The sequence below is a fragment of the Panthera pardus genome, unplaced genomic scaffold, assembly GCF_024362965.1.
Source record: "Panthera pardus isolate Hobbes unplaced genomic scaffold, ASM2436296v1 HiC_scaffold_24, whole genome shotgun sequence".
Taxonomy (NCBI): Eukaryota; Metazoa; Chordata; class Mammalia; order Carnivora; family Felidae; genus Panthera; species Panthera pardus.
Genome location: NW_026526810.1, coordinates 137,352,934 through 137,365,570, shown reverse-complemented (window position 1 = coordinate 137,365,570; position 12,637 = coordinate 137,352,934). Strand labels below are relative to the sequence as shown.

Sequence of the window (12,637 nt, the reverse complement as noted above, 5' to 3'; positions counted from 1 at the left end):
TGACTCACGCTCTCTCTCTCCAAAATAAATATACTGTATTAAAAAATTTTAATTAAAAAAACCCTCAATTCCTCTTCTGGTGTCGTTTTTAGAACAAAGACTGCAGATGTAGTCACATACCTCCGAACTGTGGTAATTATTCAACCAAAAGCAGTGATCCAACACTCAGTATTTCATTAGAGTCAACAACCATCACATCACTTTCTGCCTGGAGAAAATTTCCGAATTTAATGCAACATAATAATCCAAAAAAAAAAAAGATTCCACACTCCCATCCTGAGGGAATGCCCTGGAGCCAGCTTCCTGGCAAGATGTGGAGGAGGACACGCGACAACAAATGTCAAGAGTCACTGCTTTCGATGGTTTCTGAAAAAACGAAGAGACACAAATCCAAATCATAAACCTTAACCCTGAATATTCCTGTTACTCAGGAAATCAGATTTACCTTCACAAAACGCGAATTTGTTCTCAGAAGTTTGCGGACTACCAACAGCAGGAAATCCATTTCTTCAGTCCGTTCGTGTACCTGCAAAATAGAAAAGTGGGGCGCCCCACGTGGCAGCCAGCAACGCACGTGACCGCCCCCCCGGAAGGCGGAAGCGGCTCGACGGTCGGTCGCCGGGAGGCAGGGCAGCCGGTTCCGCTAAACGCGCTTCCTCGGGACGGACCGGACGGCGCTCCCGGCTAAGAGGAAGCCGGGCCGCCTGGCCCACGAACGAGAGGGCACAGAGGAGGCCCGGGTGGGTCTCTTCCCCCTCGGTGCTTCTCTCTGGGGCTTCTGGGCAGAGAACTTAGCATCTCTGGTCCCGCGCGTGCAATGCCAGTGGAGCCCCCCGGGGTCACGGAGTCCCTAACCCTAACCATCCCCACCCGTCCCCGGCACAGACAGCCGCCGGCCCCACCTCCTCTGCTTTCCCCTGCCAACCACACGCTCCCCTCGGTCTCCAGCTGCACTCGGGCTGGCAAGTGAGCACAGGGCGGAGGCTGAGGCCAGCGTGCCCGCTCCGTGAGACGCAGAACCGTGGCGCCCGAGGGGGGGCCGGGCTGGCTGTGGCACGGTCAGGTCAGCCACAAACGGGCAAGCAGACGGAGGCTGGGAGCCGAGGGCACCAGGGGGAGCTGCAGGCGCTCGGGGTCACCCTGGGGAGCTGGCGCGGGAGCTGCAGCCCGGGGAAAGCAGCCCCGTCCCCACCCTCCTCTACCTTCCCCCCCCCCCCGCCCCCGGCGAGGCAGGCAGGGCCCCCACGGACCCACAGCTCCCTCAACCTCCCCTGCTCTGCCGGCCCCAGGCCAGCCAACGGCAAACGTGTGGGTCACGTGGGGCTGCTTTTCCACAAGAACTGTCACTCGGCCGGGGTTACTCAACGCACAAGGGGACAGTAAGATTCGATTCTGGGACATTTTGCCGCCAAAGTGGAGAGACTGGCCGCCGAGTCCAAAGGCGGGAGCGCTCTTCCCCTTGGTGTCCAGGCCCAGCCATTATTCCACAGCCACATCTGCCCCTGGTCCCACTCCTTCCTCACTCCCCACCGAAGGGGAGCCGTGGGGGAGCGGGACAGGGAAAAGAGAAGAAAAACAGCGCCTGAAAAGTATTTAACGTTCACATGAATGGCTGGGCATCCCAGGGACACCATTATAAATCCAATCCTTATTTCATTCTATCACCAGACTCCGGAACACCTCAGCACAAACATCCCGTCTCCTACTCGAGAAAGAAAAATAAAGGCTCTCGTCAATCAAGAGCCCCCGAGTGACTTCTCCTCAGCGTTCAGTTCCCCGCGGCCACCACACCCTGACTTTCTAGACCCGGCTTCTCCCCAGGTTCCCGGGGCCGTCCGGCCTCCCCCTCCCTGCCACCGGCCAACACACACCTCAGCAGGGATCTGTCTCCCCGGGAGAGTGGCTGAAGGGAGACACCACCAGTCACGTGTTGATAATCTCCGCCCGATGAGGCCGGTGCTGGAAAACGCTTACTGAAGGAATGGTTACCTGGAGCCACTTTATTCTTTTCCAAGAGCTGACAAGTTAAAACCATTATCATCCCGTTTTCAACAGCCTGGCGGTCTTCAACCTTTGCTCTTAGATTGCCTTTGAAATTCAAATCATCCCACTATTTAGGAACCATATTGCTTATAAACCTAAAATTTCAAGCATATCCAATCCATTCTTCGCTGAGGCAGGTAATTATCAGCATGCCTACTAGGTGCAGGGGACACAGGTGCAGAGCCAGAAGCTGTGGTGGCAGGGTGACAAGACAGCCTCCGCTAGCCGTGGCTCCCCTGCGGGACAGGCCCCTGCTCCGGGAAGGAACGAAGTCAGTAACGCGGGAGGACAGGTGTGTCCTCACCACTCAGGGACGTGCGTACAAGTCCAGTCAACGGTCAGAAAGACCGCGGACACACAGAAAATAAGTGGGGGCACCGGCAGCAGAGCTCTCGAGTGAACTGCCCAGGGCGAACCCCACAAGGCCGTTTGCTGTCGCCAGCCTGTAGTATTAAGGCTCCGGGAAGTATTACGTACTGGGTAATGGCACCTTTGCATACACTGCCCGTGAAATTGCATTTCATCTCTATCTAATCTAAAGACACTCAAAAATAACCATCATAAAGAAAAACCCTGGGCCAGACTGTACGTCACGCTATTTTGCAAAGGACAAGAGATCGTCTTCCTACCTTCCACTCTCCCAAACATCTCCTGGTAATGTAAAACCACGTTTAGCCGCGCACACGCTAGCAAATGCACCTGCTCGGCCCCTCCTCCAGTAGGCCTGAGTGCTGTTGACCATCACACGCATTTCAACAGAGTGGAACGCTGACCCTCCACAGCCACCCGGGCAGTTTCACGTCAGCCTCTGTCTCTAGCCCCGTCTCCAACCTTCCACAAACCTAGCTCTTTGCCCATGTTTTTCATGCCTCCAGAAAGGCGTAATTACTGACGGGCTTTAAAAGTCAAGACTGCGGGGTCAGGCATTTCCAAAACTCCCGGGAAAGAAAACTCAACACAACATCCTCCCACCGCAAAAAAAACTCGTTTAAAATATAAACAAAATCAATCAAATATTCCATCCTGAGAAAAATCCAGAGCTAAGACTGGCACAAAGACTCTTTACTAGAGCTTCTTAAGAAAGGAGACTATATCAGTATCTCACGTGTACTTTATTTTCTTAAAGAAAGCATGACTGTCCTCATTTTACTAGATGGAAAATACCTGCATACAATGAAAGTTCTTCTGAGTGTCTGATGTGACTAACACTCTAAACCAGGGCTCGGCAGACTTTTACTGCAAAAGGCAGGTAGCGAGGACGCCCGGCTTTGCCGAGCGTGGTGTCTGCCGCAGCCACGCCTCTCTTTAGCACCAGCCAAACTGTGTTCCAATAAAACTTTATGTACGAAGGCAGGTGCCAAATTGGGCCTGAGGGCTGGAGTTTGCCAACCCCGCTCTAATCAAGGAACCTGGTCACAGTCCTCAACCTCCACACCTGTGTTTTAGAGCTAAGCGCCAACAAAAAAGACAAAATCAACATCTAGCAATAGAATAAAGCAGATACAGACCAACGGCACGGCACGACACTTTACAAGGAGGGAACGTTTACAATAATTTGCACATTGTTCTCTTACAAAATAAGAACACGAGCGTAAGGGCAGAGCTGTGTCCAAGAAGTGCGTACCTCATCGACGAAGATGTGGGTGAACTCCACCAAACTCTTCGCACTGACTATTTTCTGAAGCAGGACTCCCGTTGTCATATAAATTAACTTGGTGTCTTCTGTTGCTATCTTCTCTAACCCTACCTAAAAGCAGAGAAGGAAAAGAAAAAGGAGAAAACTTTCAGGTTTCAATGGTTCACATTTAACTACCAACAAGGCTATGTCCACACTGGACCTCCATATTGGAGGTAAGTAAGAAAGGGAATAAAAACTAGAGGCTCTAAGTTAAAACTGTCCTTCTCAGGCACCTGGGTAGCTCAGCCAGTTCAGCGTCTCTTGATTTTGGCTCTGATCACGATCCACGGTTCGTGAGTTCGAGCCCCACACTGGGCTCTGTCCTGACAGTGCAGAGCCTGTTTGGGAGTCTGTCTCCCTCTCTCTCTCTCTCAAAATAAACATTAAAGAAAAAAAAACTTAAAAAAAAAAAAAAAACCATCATTCTCAAGATGATTTTTTTCCTTCTCTTTTTCAGGGGGTGGGGGGGAACGTGGCTTATCTAGTCATACTGCCTGTACCATTTTTATGTTAAGACCATGGTGTATGAAGACATCTACGTACAAAGATAAAATCACAAAAACCATGAGTCTCAGAATTCTGGCTCCTTTTGTATTCAACCAAGAAAGAAATTGAAGTTCTTATCAAAAAATTCAGTTTCACTGCTTTTTAAACATTATTTATTTATTTTTTTTAGAGAGAACGCATGAGAGTAGGGGAGAGGGGCAGAGGGGGAGAGAGAGAGAAAGCGGGGCAGAGGGAGAGAGATAGAGAGCAGAGCCCGACCCGGGCTCAATCCCACAACCCCAGGATCACGACCAGAGTCAAAATCAAGAGTCAGCTGCTCAAATGACCTGAGCCACCCCGGCGCCCCAAGTTTCACTGTTTTTTACATTACACCACAGGTCTGCCCTGTAAGCAACTGGTTTCATTTCAATTTCCAGCAGAAACCGTCGACTTCTACAGAATAAAACACTCACGAGGCAAGAGGTGGCTTGCTCCCGGCCTCACCTGATAGCCCACCAGACCACCGAGCGTCCAGGCGCGCTCTTTGCTGATCCACCTGGCGATGCTGGTGGCCCCTATCTTCCGGGGCTGGGTGACCACAATGTTGCAGTAGGCAGAGCGCTGAACGTAATGGTCCAGGATATACTGTGGCAGCTGAGTGCTTTTGCCACTACCCGTGGCACCGTGTATTATCACCACAGAATTACTTTCTATCAGAGAAATAACCTACAATTTAAGAAAAATTCTTTTGAGATTGCCACAAAGGTAACGATGACATATGGCATTATCTACGAACCGAAAACTTTACCTGGGGAGGATGTTCAGGACTTATTTTCCTTTCATCTTTAAAAGTTAAATTATTACGTAACCATCTAACCGTCACAAAAGAGCACGAAGGCTGCAAATGGTTGCCACCCTGAAAACCACTGTGACTGCTGTGAACAGGAACAGCTCACGGCTCTGGAGAGCCAGGCCAAGGCAGCCACGGGGCCCCAGGGCTCAGTGTCTTTATGCAGAGATGAAAACACCAATATCTAGAGCTCTCGCTAAGTTTAAATGTCTAGTATTTTTAAATCTTGTAACGAACCTTACATAATTCTCCTGAGAAACACGAAAGCATTGCTGCCATCACCTCAAGTGGTCTTAACATTTCATTTGAAATTCCGCAGATGCATTTTCAAATAATTAACTTCTACCGTTTTCCACTCCCAGACCGTACACAGCGTTTTTAAAACTCCAGTCCAATTCCTGCCCGCCACTCCCTGACTCCACCCTAAATTTATCTGAACTCTTCTCTCTCTAGCAATTGCTACGGTCAGGGAACACCATCTAATTTGAGTAGCGGCCCCCAAAATTAGAGTAGGTCTACTCTACAGAAGTTGCATGACTCACTAAAACAAAACAAAACAAAACTTAAATCGGGAACATTTGTGGTTTCGTTTTACCTGTAACTCATCCTCTACTAGTACATTAAATAAAGGTTTCAGTATGCTTATTTCTAACGTGGCTTAATAACAAGTAGCTAATTAAAAGCATGATCATCTTGCTGCTATATGCGGCCCAGCATTGTCGATAACAAGATGTATCGGTGATTGATCAAATCAGTTAACAGGCCAGCGGAATGCTGGAGAGAACGGTGGCCGGGGGCATTATTACTGTATAAAAACACTTGGCAGTGAGTTTTTTTCAAGCAGCAGCTCTCCTGGGGACAGGTGTTTACTGACAGCTATCTCAGAGGGAAGGCTGAACACATTAAAGCACAGCCCAAAGAAAGACCATCAGCACGGTCATCGCACGGCCGAGGCACAGGACCCTCCGGCCGCCCCACAGTCCGGCACACACCACGGATGCTTGCCTGGCACCTCGTCACTTTCCAGCTGTAGACCAAAATGTTGGGCCTCAGAAATTTACTTAAACAGCAAAATTACATCACAACAAAAATAACTTTACCTCGTCCTTACATCGATTTATAGGCAAATCAGGATATTTGTAAGTTGTCTCTGGGACGCATGCCACATTGCTTAATTTAGCCAAAGATGGCCTTGGACCTGTATTCAAAAAACAAAACAAAACAAAACAAGACAAAAAATACTATTATGTGTCTGGAAAAAAAAAAACAGTAAACAACCCGAAGTTATGTCTAATCTATAAACCCAGCACGCACGTGACCACAAATGCAGAAGTACATTCTGCAGGCTAACACCACAAGCAGCGTAACTAGAAGATTCTCTCCGTACCCGTGATGAATCATTTACACAAGCTGGGCACACTCTTACACCTCCATCACAGCCATCATCGCGGTAGGCCTAGCACCACCTTCTAAGACAAAAGACCTACAAGGCACACGGTGAAAAGGTAATGTGAAAAGTAGTCAAAGGGAACCTCGTGTGGAATGGCATCAGGAGGCGCGCGCGCGCAGGGGAGCCCTCACGCCCGCCACTCCCTGCCCACCACAGACCCACAGGAAGAGACGCACCTTGCTCAAGGACACGGTCTTACTCTCCCAGCAGGAAGAAGGAAGATTTCCTCTTCCCCCCGGCAACAGCCCAGCCAATGAGAGTCTGTCCCAGCTCAGCCACTGAGAAACCTCTATACTTCCAATTCCCAGTTCACTCCAATGGACTTTTTGTTTACAACAGCCCCTCTCTTCCCCTCCCCCTGCCCTCCCAAAAGAGTCTCCTGTCCTTTGTTCTCAGGACTTGCTTTTGGTTTTTTGGCAGCTTGCTTGTCCTGGATTAAAATGATCTGTTCTTCCCAGAGAAATCCATCTCTTTGCTGGTAAAATAACTGGCAGTTTTATTTTTAAGGTTAGCAGTACTAAAATGGTTAAAGAACAGACGTGATCTGAGATCTCAGTAGAATGCACCGATTCATTAAGGGGTAGCTCCTTACTGCTGAAATACACTGGTAGCAGACGAGTGCCGCTCAGGAGCTCCAGGTACCCTGAAAGGGCGGCCCGACTGCCCACACAGAGGCCGACTGCGGCACTGACCACCAGCACCTCCTGTAAACACCCTGTCCGGCCTCGGGTCATGACCTGACGAACCGACAGGCATCAAAATTCACAGGACGCAAGCTTTCATCGGGAAATAAACTTTTACCTCCAAAGCAAACTTTTAAGGCTCCCGCCGCTTCAAATTTAGAGCTGTTCCCCTTCTTCGGCATCTCTCCCCCGATGCCCGTCTCCCCTTTTCCTCCCAGCCCTTCCTTTCTCTGCCCCAACATCTCCTCATCCTGTGTTCTGCCACCGTCCTTTCTCACCTGATTCACATGTTCGCAGCATCATAACTAATCTAATAATAAATTAAACTATAGCTATTCTCCTATATTTGAATCAAAGTGTGTAGCACTTGTTCTGAATTCACAAAACAGAGCAGTCAGACCTGTTACAATCTTTCGGGCAAAGGTCGCTTCTTTGTAGACAGCAACGCTCTTCCTAGGCCGCCAGGGGCCATGGCCGAAGGAGGACTCCCCAAGCCGTGCCCTCAACAGCTCCAATCTTCCCGTCAGTGCACAGAAGGCCACCGGACTCTCAAAAACATGCACTGTCCTTCTGCTGCCCTGTCTTGCTTTCCTCCCATCACTCCTCTCAGCTTTTACTTTTTTTTTCTATGTTTACTTTTGAGAGAGACAGAGCGAGAGCGAGCAAGCATGCACGCCAGCAGCGGAGAGGACAGAGAAGGGGGTGGGGGACACACGATCCGAAGAGGGCTCCACACTGACAGTGGAGAGCCTGATGCAGGGCTCAAACCCACGAACCCTGAGATCACGACCTGAGACAAAGTCAGATGCTCAACCGACTGAGCCACCCAGGTGCCCTATCTCCTCTCAGCTTTTGAAGAACTCCATCACCAATGCCACCCTGCCTTCCCAGGTGGTACACCTACTCTTGGTCTCACCCCTTCCAGAAGCTCTCTTGACTAAGGAGTCCTTAGAAGTAATTAACCACACTACCTGCCAAACACTGAGTTGGAGCAAAATTTAATGTCTGGACCGGTCCTAATTTAAAAATGGCTCCAAGAGTTCATTAAGTTATCTGGAATTCTGAATGGTGGCTGGGTTTCCAGGCCAGCCCACAAATTAAGAACATAATGTTTACATAAATAGGCGAAAAATAAACACTTTCCCACACGTGATGCCAGTAGGTTTATCAATCAGCAACAGGGCTTTTTTCACGTACTACAGGAGAGGGAGGAGAGTCCACTCGGCAGCAGGGGCTCCACTGTAAGACAAGACGGAAGAACAAGCAGTGGGAACGGAGTAAGAAGTGGGGAGTGAGAAGCGCGGGGGGGACTCAGAAACACAGAAAGGCAGCAGCCGTGTCGTTTGCCAAGCGACTTTAAGACGTGGTTCGCCGTGCTGCTGACCGAGCCATTACTTGGACACCACTGATGTGACTTACGTTCCTTGATCACGTGCATTTTGAAGGTTGTTACTTAAAGACAGAAGCCGTACAAGAAGAGAATTCTGAAAGTCTTGACTCTACCGTCCAAACCCTACGCCTTCCTCCACGGAACACAAACACGGCCGGACGTTTCTAGGTCACTGGCTGAAGCACACCCAGCACAAATCAAGTCCTGCCTCCACGTCCACCGCCACAGGGGTCAGGAAACCAAACAGGGAGATGTTCGTGGCCACGAGGCTCTCTCATCTGTACATCAGCAACAAAGGGAGGTGACCAGGCAAAGCATCATGATTAAGTTCTAAGAAAACAAAATGGGTAATTCAGGGCAAATCAGCAAACTACATATGACAAAGTATAATCCAAAAGTGCCGTGAGAAATACCTCAACCTCACAATTCGCTATTTTTATTTCCTGTTATCTTTTCACCCTGAGTTATTAACATTAAAATGTTTTTACATGAACTGGAAAAAAACTAGAAACCGCTAGTTTCTCTTTAGTGAAGAGAAGCCACATCACTCCAACCTATGGCTTCCACAGTCACATCTCCTCCTACTGATCGTGACCCTCCTGCCCCCTCTCGTAAGAGCCCTGCGATCACACAGGGCCTGCCGGGACAGTCTCCCCCTCGCCATTTGACTGTGACTTAATCACAGCTGCGAGGATTCTTTCCCCTGTGAGCTAACACAGTCACAGGTTCTGGGGCTTAGGGATCGGACCTCTTCGGGGGGCCTATTATCCAGCCTACAGCTGCCTGTGCCCAGGCCTGCCCACCCCCACTCTCGATTCTCCGACAACAACGCCCATTTCAAGTCTGGGGCACCAGGGTTTCGTCCGCCACAGACCCCCGGTGCACGTTCCCTCCTCCCTGATCCCCGTGCTGCCCCGGTAACGTCTACCATCCGTCAGCTCTAAGCTCGACTGTTACCTTTCCCGATACCCCAGCTCAAGTCAGAAACCCTGGTCTCAGGCCCCCATACAGCTGTCTTTCAGAGCACTCATCTCCACAAGCATGAATCTGCGCAACTACATGATTAAGTGATAATCTCTGCGAGGGGAGGGACCAGCTCTTACTACTTACCATATTCCCAGGCCTCACACGGTCCCTGGCACACACCTTGATAAACACTGGTTGTTGAATGAATCCTTGGAATACAGCCAAAGCTATAATTTATGTAACTGCCCGGTGAAAAGTTCCAAAGGCATTAAGATGCCAGGGACAGAGAAAGCAAACAGTTCCAAATCTTAATCCAAATCAAAAGTTACTAGAGCAGATGCGTCCAACTGCAGGCATTCGATCGTAACCTCTCTACTTTCCAGCAGCGGCAATCCCGTGTGGCATGCTCCAGGAGCGGCAGGCGGCGTGCCCCAGGTCAGGCCATGCGGGCGTAACAAGAAGGATCGCATCACACAGTCATCTGAAAATGAACGCGCCTCCGCAAAGGGAAATACTAGCTGATGGAGGTCTCTGCGCAGTAACACGCACACGGCTCCTTCATGCTTCTACTGGACCGCACTGCGGTCTGCTGCACAGGCAAAATCGCCAATCCCTGTCCGCTGACGTTCATGAGACCTCCGAGGCTCCCCACAGATTAGCAATGAAGCAATCGACGCTCGGCCACGTCCAGCTCTGTATTTTTAGCAGAGGTACACATTGGACCAAGGGGCGCACACACTTTGAACTATCGCTTCTGATGTTAACCTACCAGACCGTCCAGACGACTATTCCTCCTGAGGGAGCTAAAGACAGTAGCTGAAATATACAAACAGCACCTAATGAGGAAACACCAGGCCAAAGCCAACAGCAAGGCAAGAACACAGACACAAAGGCAAAGAACTCCATGCGCTTTTGCTTTAAGGTGAGAAATAAACCTGAATCTATGTAGGGACCCAAACAATGAGAAAACAAAATGGAATGAGACAGTGCGGTGGGGTGCCTGGGTGGTTAAGCGTCCGACTCTTGGTTTCAGCTGAAGTCATGATCTCAAGGTTCATGGGTTTGAGCCCCGCGTCGGGCTCTGTGCTACAGCTCAGAGCCTGGAGCCTGCTTCGGATTCTGTGCCTCCCTCTCTCTCTGCCCCTCCCAACTCATTCTCTCTCTCCCTCTGTCTCTCTCTCAAAAGTAAACATTAAAAAAATTAAAACAAAAGAACAGACTATTTAAGAACTACGTTTAAAAGAGAAAAAAAACAGGGGCGCCGAGGTGGCTCAGTCAGTTAAGCGTCTGACTTCAGCTCAGGTCATGATCTCACGGTTCGTGGGTTCGAGCCCCATGTCGGGCTCTGTGCTGACAGCTCGGAGCCTGGAGGCTGCTTCGGATTCTGTGTCTCCCTCTCTCTCTGACCCTCCCCCGTTCATGCTCTGTCTCTCTCTGTCTCAAAAATAAATAAACGTTAAAAAAAATTGTTTTTTTAATAAAATAAAAAGATAAATAAAATTTAAAAAAGAAAAGAAAAAAACGGAGCACTTGTGTGACTCAGTTAGTTGAGTGTCCCAACTCTTGATTTTGGCTCAGGTCACCGTTCATGAGTTCAAGCCCCACAACGGGCTCTGCCCGGACAGCACAGAGCCTGCTTGGGCTTCTCTCTCTGCCCCTCCCCAGCTCGCATGCGTGCGCGCTCTCTCTCAAAATAAATAAACTTTTTAAAAAAGAGAGAGAGAAAAGTGACTATTTTACAACCCAACATATACTCACCCACTCAAAAAAACATCTTGAATTAACAAGCAATATGGATTCTTTGTTGACCAAAATATCACATTTCTTAAAAACTTTAAAGAATGTAACACTTTAAACTGTAAACAACTCATGCAGCAGATTTTAAATATTTAAAAATACCCATTTACCTGGCCTACTGGTTGACTGATCACTGCCATACATATCAAATTCTTGTGCTTCAAGCTGTCTGTATTTGTCAATATACTCCATTTCTGAGTTCTTTCGGCTAAGTGGCCTAAAAAGAATATTAAACGTTAATATGCTATTTCCAAAAAGCCAAGAAATCCCATGTGCTAGAAGAATTCTTGAATAGTTACTTCTACTTAAGTCAGAGAAGAAAACACGCAAATGGTCATTCAACAAATGCAAATAAAGGGCACCTGGGTGTCTCAGTCAGTTAAGTGTCTGACTTCAGCTCAGGTCATGATCTCACAGTTCATGAGTTTGAGCCCCGCATCAGGTTCTGTGCTGACAGCTTGGAGCCTGCTATGGATTCTGTGTCTCCCTCTCTCTCTGTCCCTCCCCCACTTGTGCTCTCTCTCTCTTTCTCTCTCTCTCTCTCTCCCCCCCAAAAATAAACATTAAAAAAAATTTTTTTTCAAATGCAAATATGCTCAACTCCCCATCTTCTCGCCACCCAAGTGCAAATTAAAGCAGGGAGAAACTGGACACCTGGGTGGCTCAGTCAGCTGAGCATCTGACTCTTGATGTCGGCTCAGGTCATGATCTCACAGTTCATGAGTTCAAGCCCCACGTCAGGCTCCGTGTTGACAGTGGAGCCTGCTTGGAATTCTCTCAGCCCTTCCCCTGCTCGTACTCTCTCTCCAAAAAAATTTTTTAATTAAAACAATAAAAGAGTGAGAGACCAGTATTTCCCCCTTCATATTAGCAGAAAGACTGAATATCCTTAGATCACTGCAGGGAGTGGTAAATGAGTTAAGACTTTTGTTATTCTGAAAGGCAACCAGCCAGTATCTGAACCAAAATTTTCCCCTCAGTGTCTTCCGTAGAGAAGTATTTCAACATGCAGACAAGGAAGCACGTGCACGGACATGGGAGCATTCATTTAGTCAGCAAATATCTACCGAACACCCAGCACATCGGAGGAACTTAGACACTAGAGGTGCAGCAGTAAACAAAACAAGGTCCTTGTCCTCATGAAAGTGTCGTCTAGTGAAGGAGACATAACAGATACACACACTCACCAGTGATATGGAGGTACAAGTTTAAAGCTAAGGGTATGGAGAACTCCAGGGAGAAAAGGTACCTTTGGACGATGTTTGTAATGGTTAAAACCTGAAAACAAATGTCA

At 48.7% G+C, this 12,637-nt stretch overlaps 1 protein-coding gene across 5 annotated transcripts in view; it reads right to left on the bottom strand.

Annotated features, from left to right (window-relative positions):
• Nucleotides 1-12,637, bottom strand: part of TDRD9 (tudor domain containing 9) — a 112,230-nt gene that overhangs the window by 81,175 nt on the left and 18,418 nt on the right. For 4 of the 5 annotated variants that reach the window (XM_053889889.1, XM_053889890.1, XM_053889891.1 and 1 more), the window contains exons 2-6: nucleotides 11,454-11,560; nucleotides 6,158-6,255; nucleotides 4,712-4,933; nucleotides 3,668-3,790; nucleotides 446-526 (exon numbers count right to left, since the gene is read on the bottom strand). In XM_053889889.1, the coding sequence (XP_053745864.1) occupies nucleotides 446-526; nucleotides 3,668-3,790; nucleotides 4,712-4,933; nucleotides 6,158-6,255; nucleotides 11,454-11,560 (631 nt within the window). Of the gene's footprint in view, nucleotides 1-120; nucleotides 231-445; nucleotides 527-3,667; nucleotides 3,791-4,711; nucleotides 4,934-6,157; nucleotides 6,256-11,453; nucleotides 11,561-12,637 lie in introns of those variants that run through there. The other variant, XM_053889893.1, reaches the window with a different exon arrangement.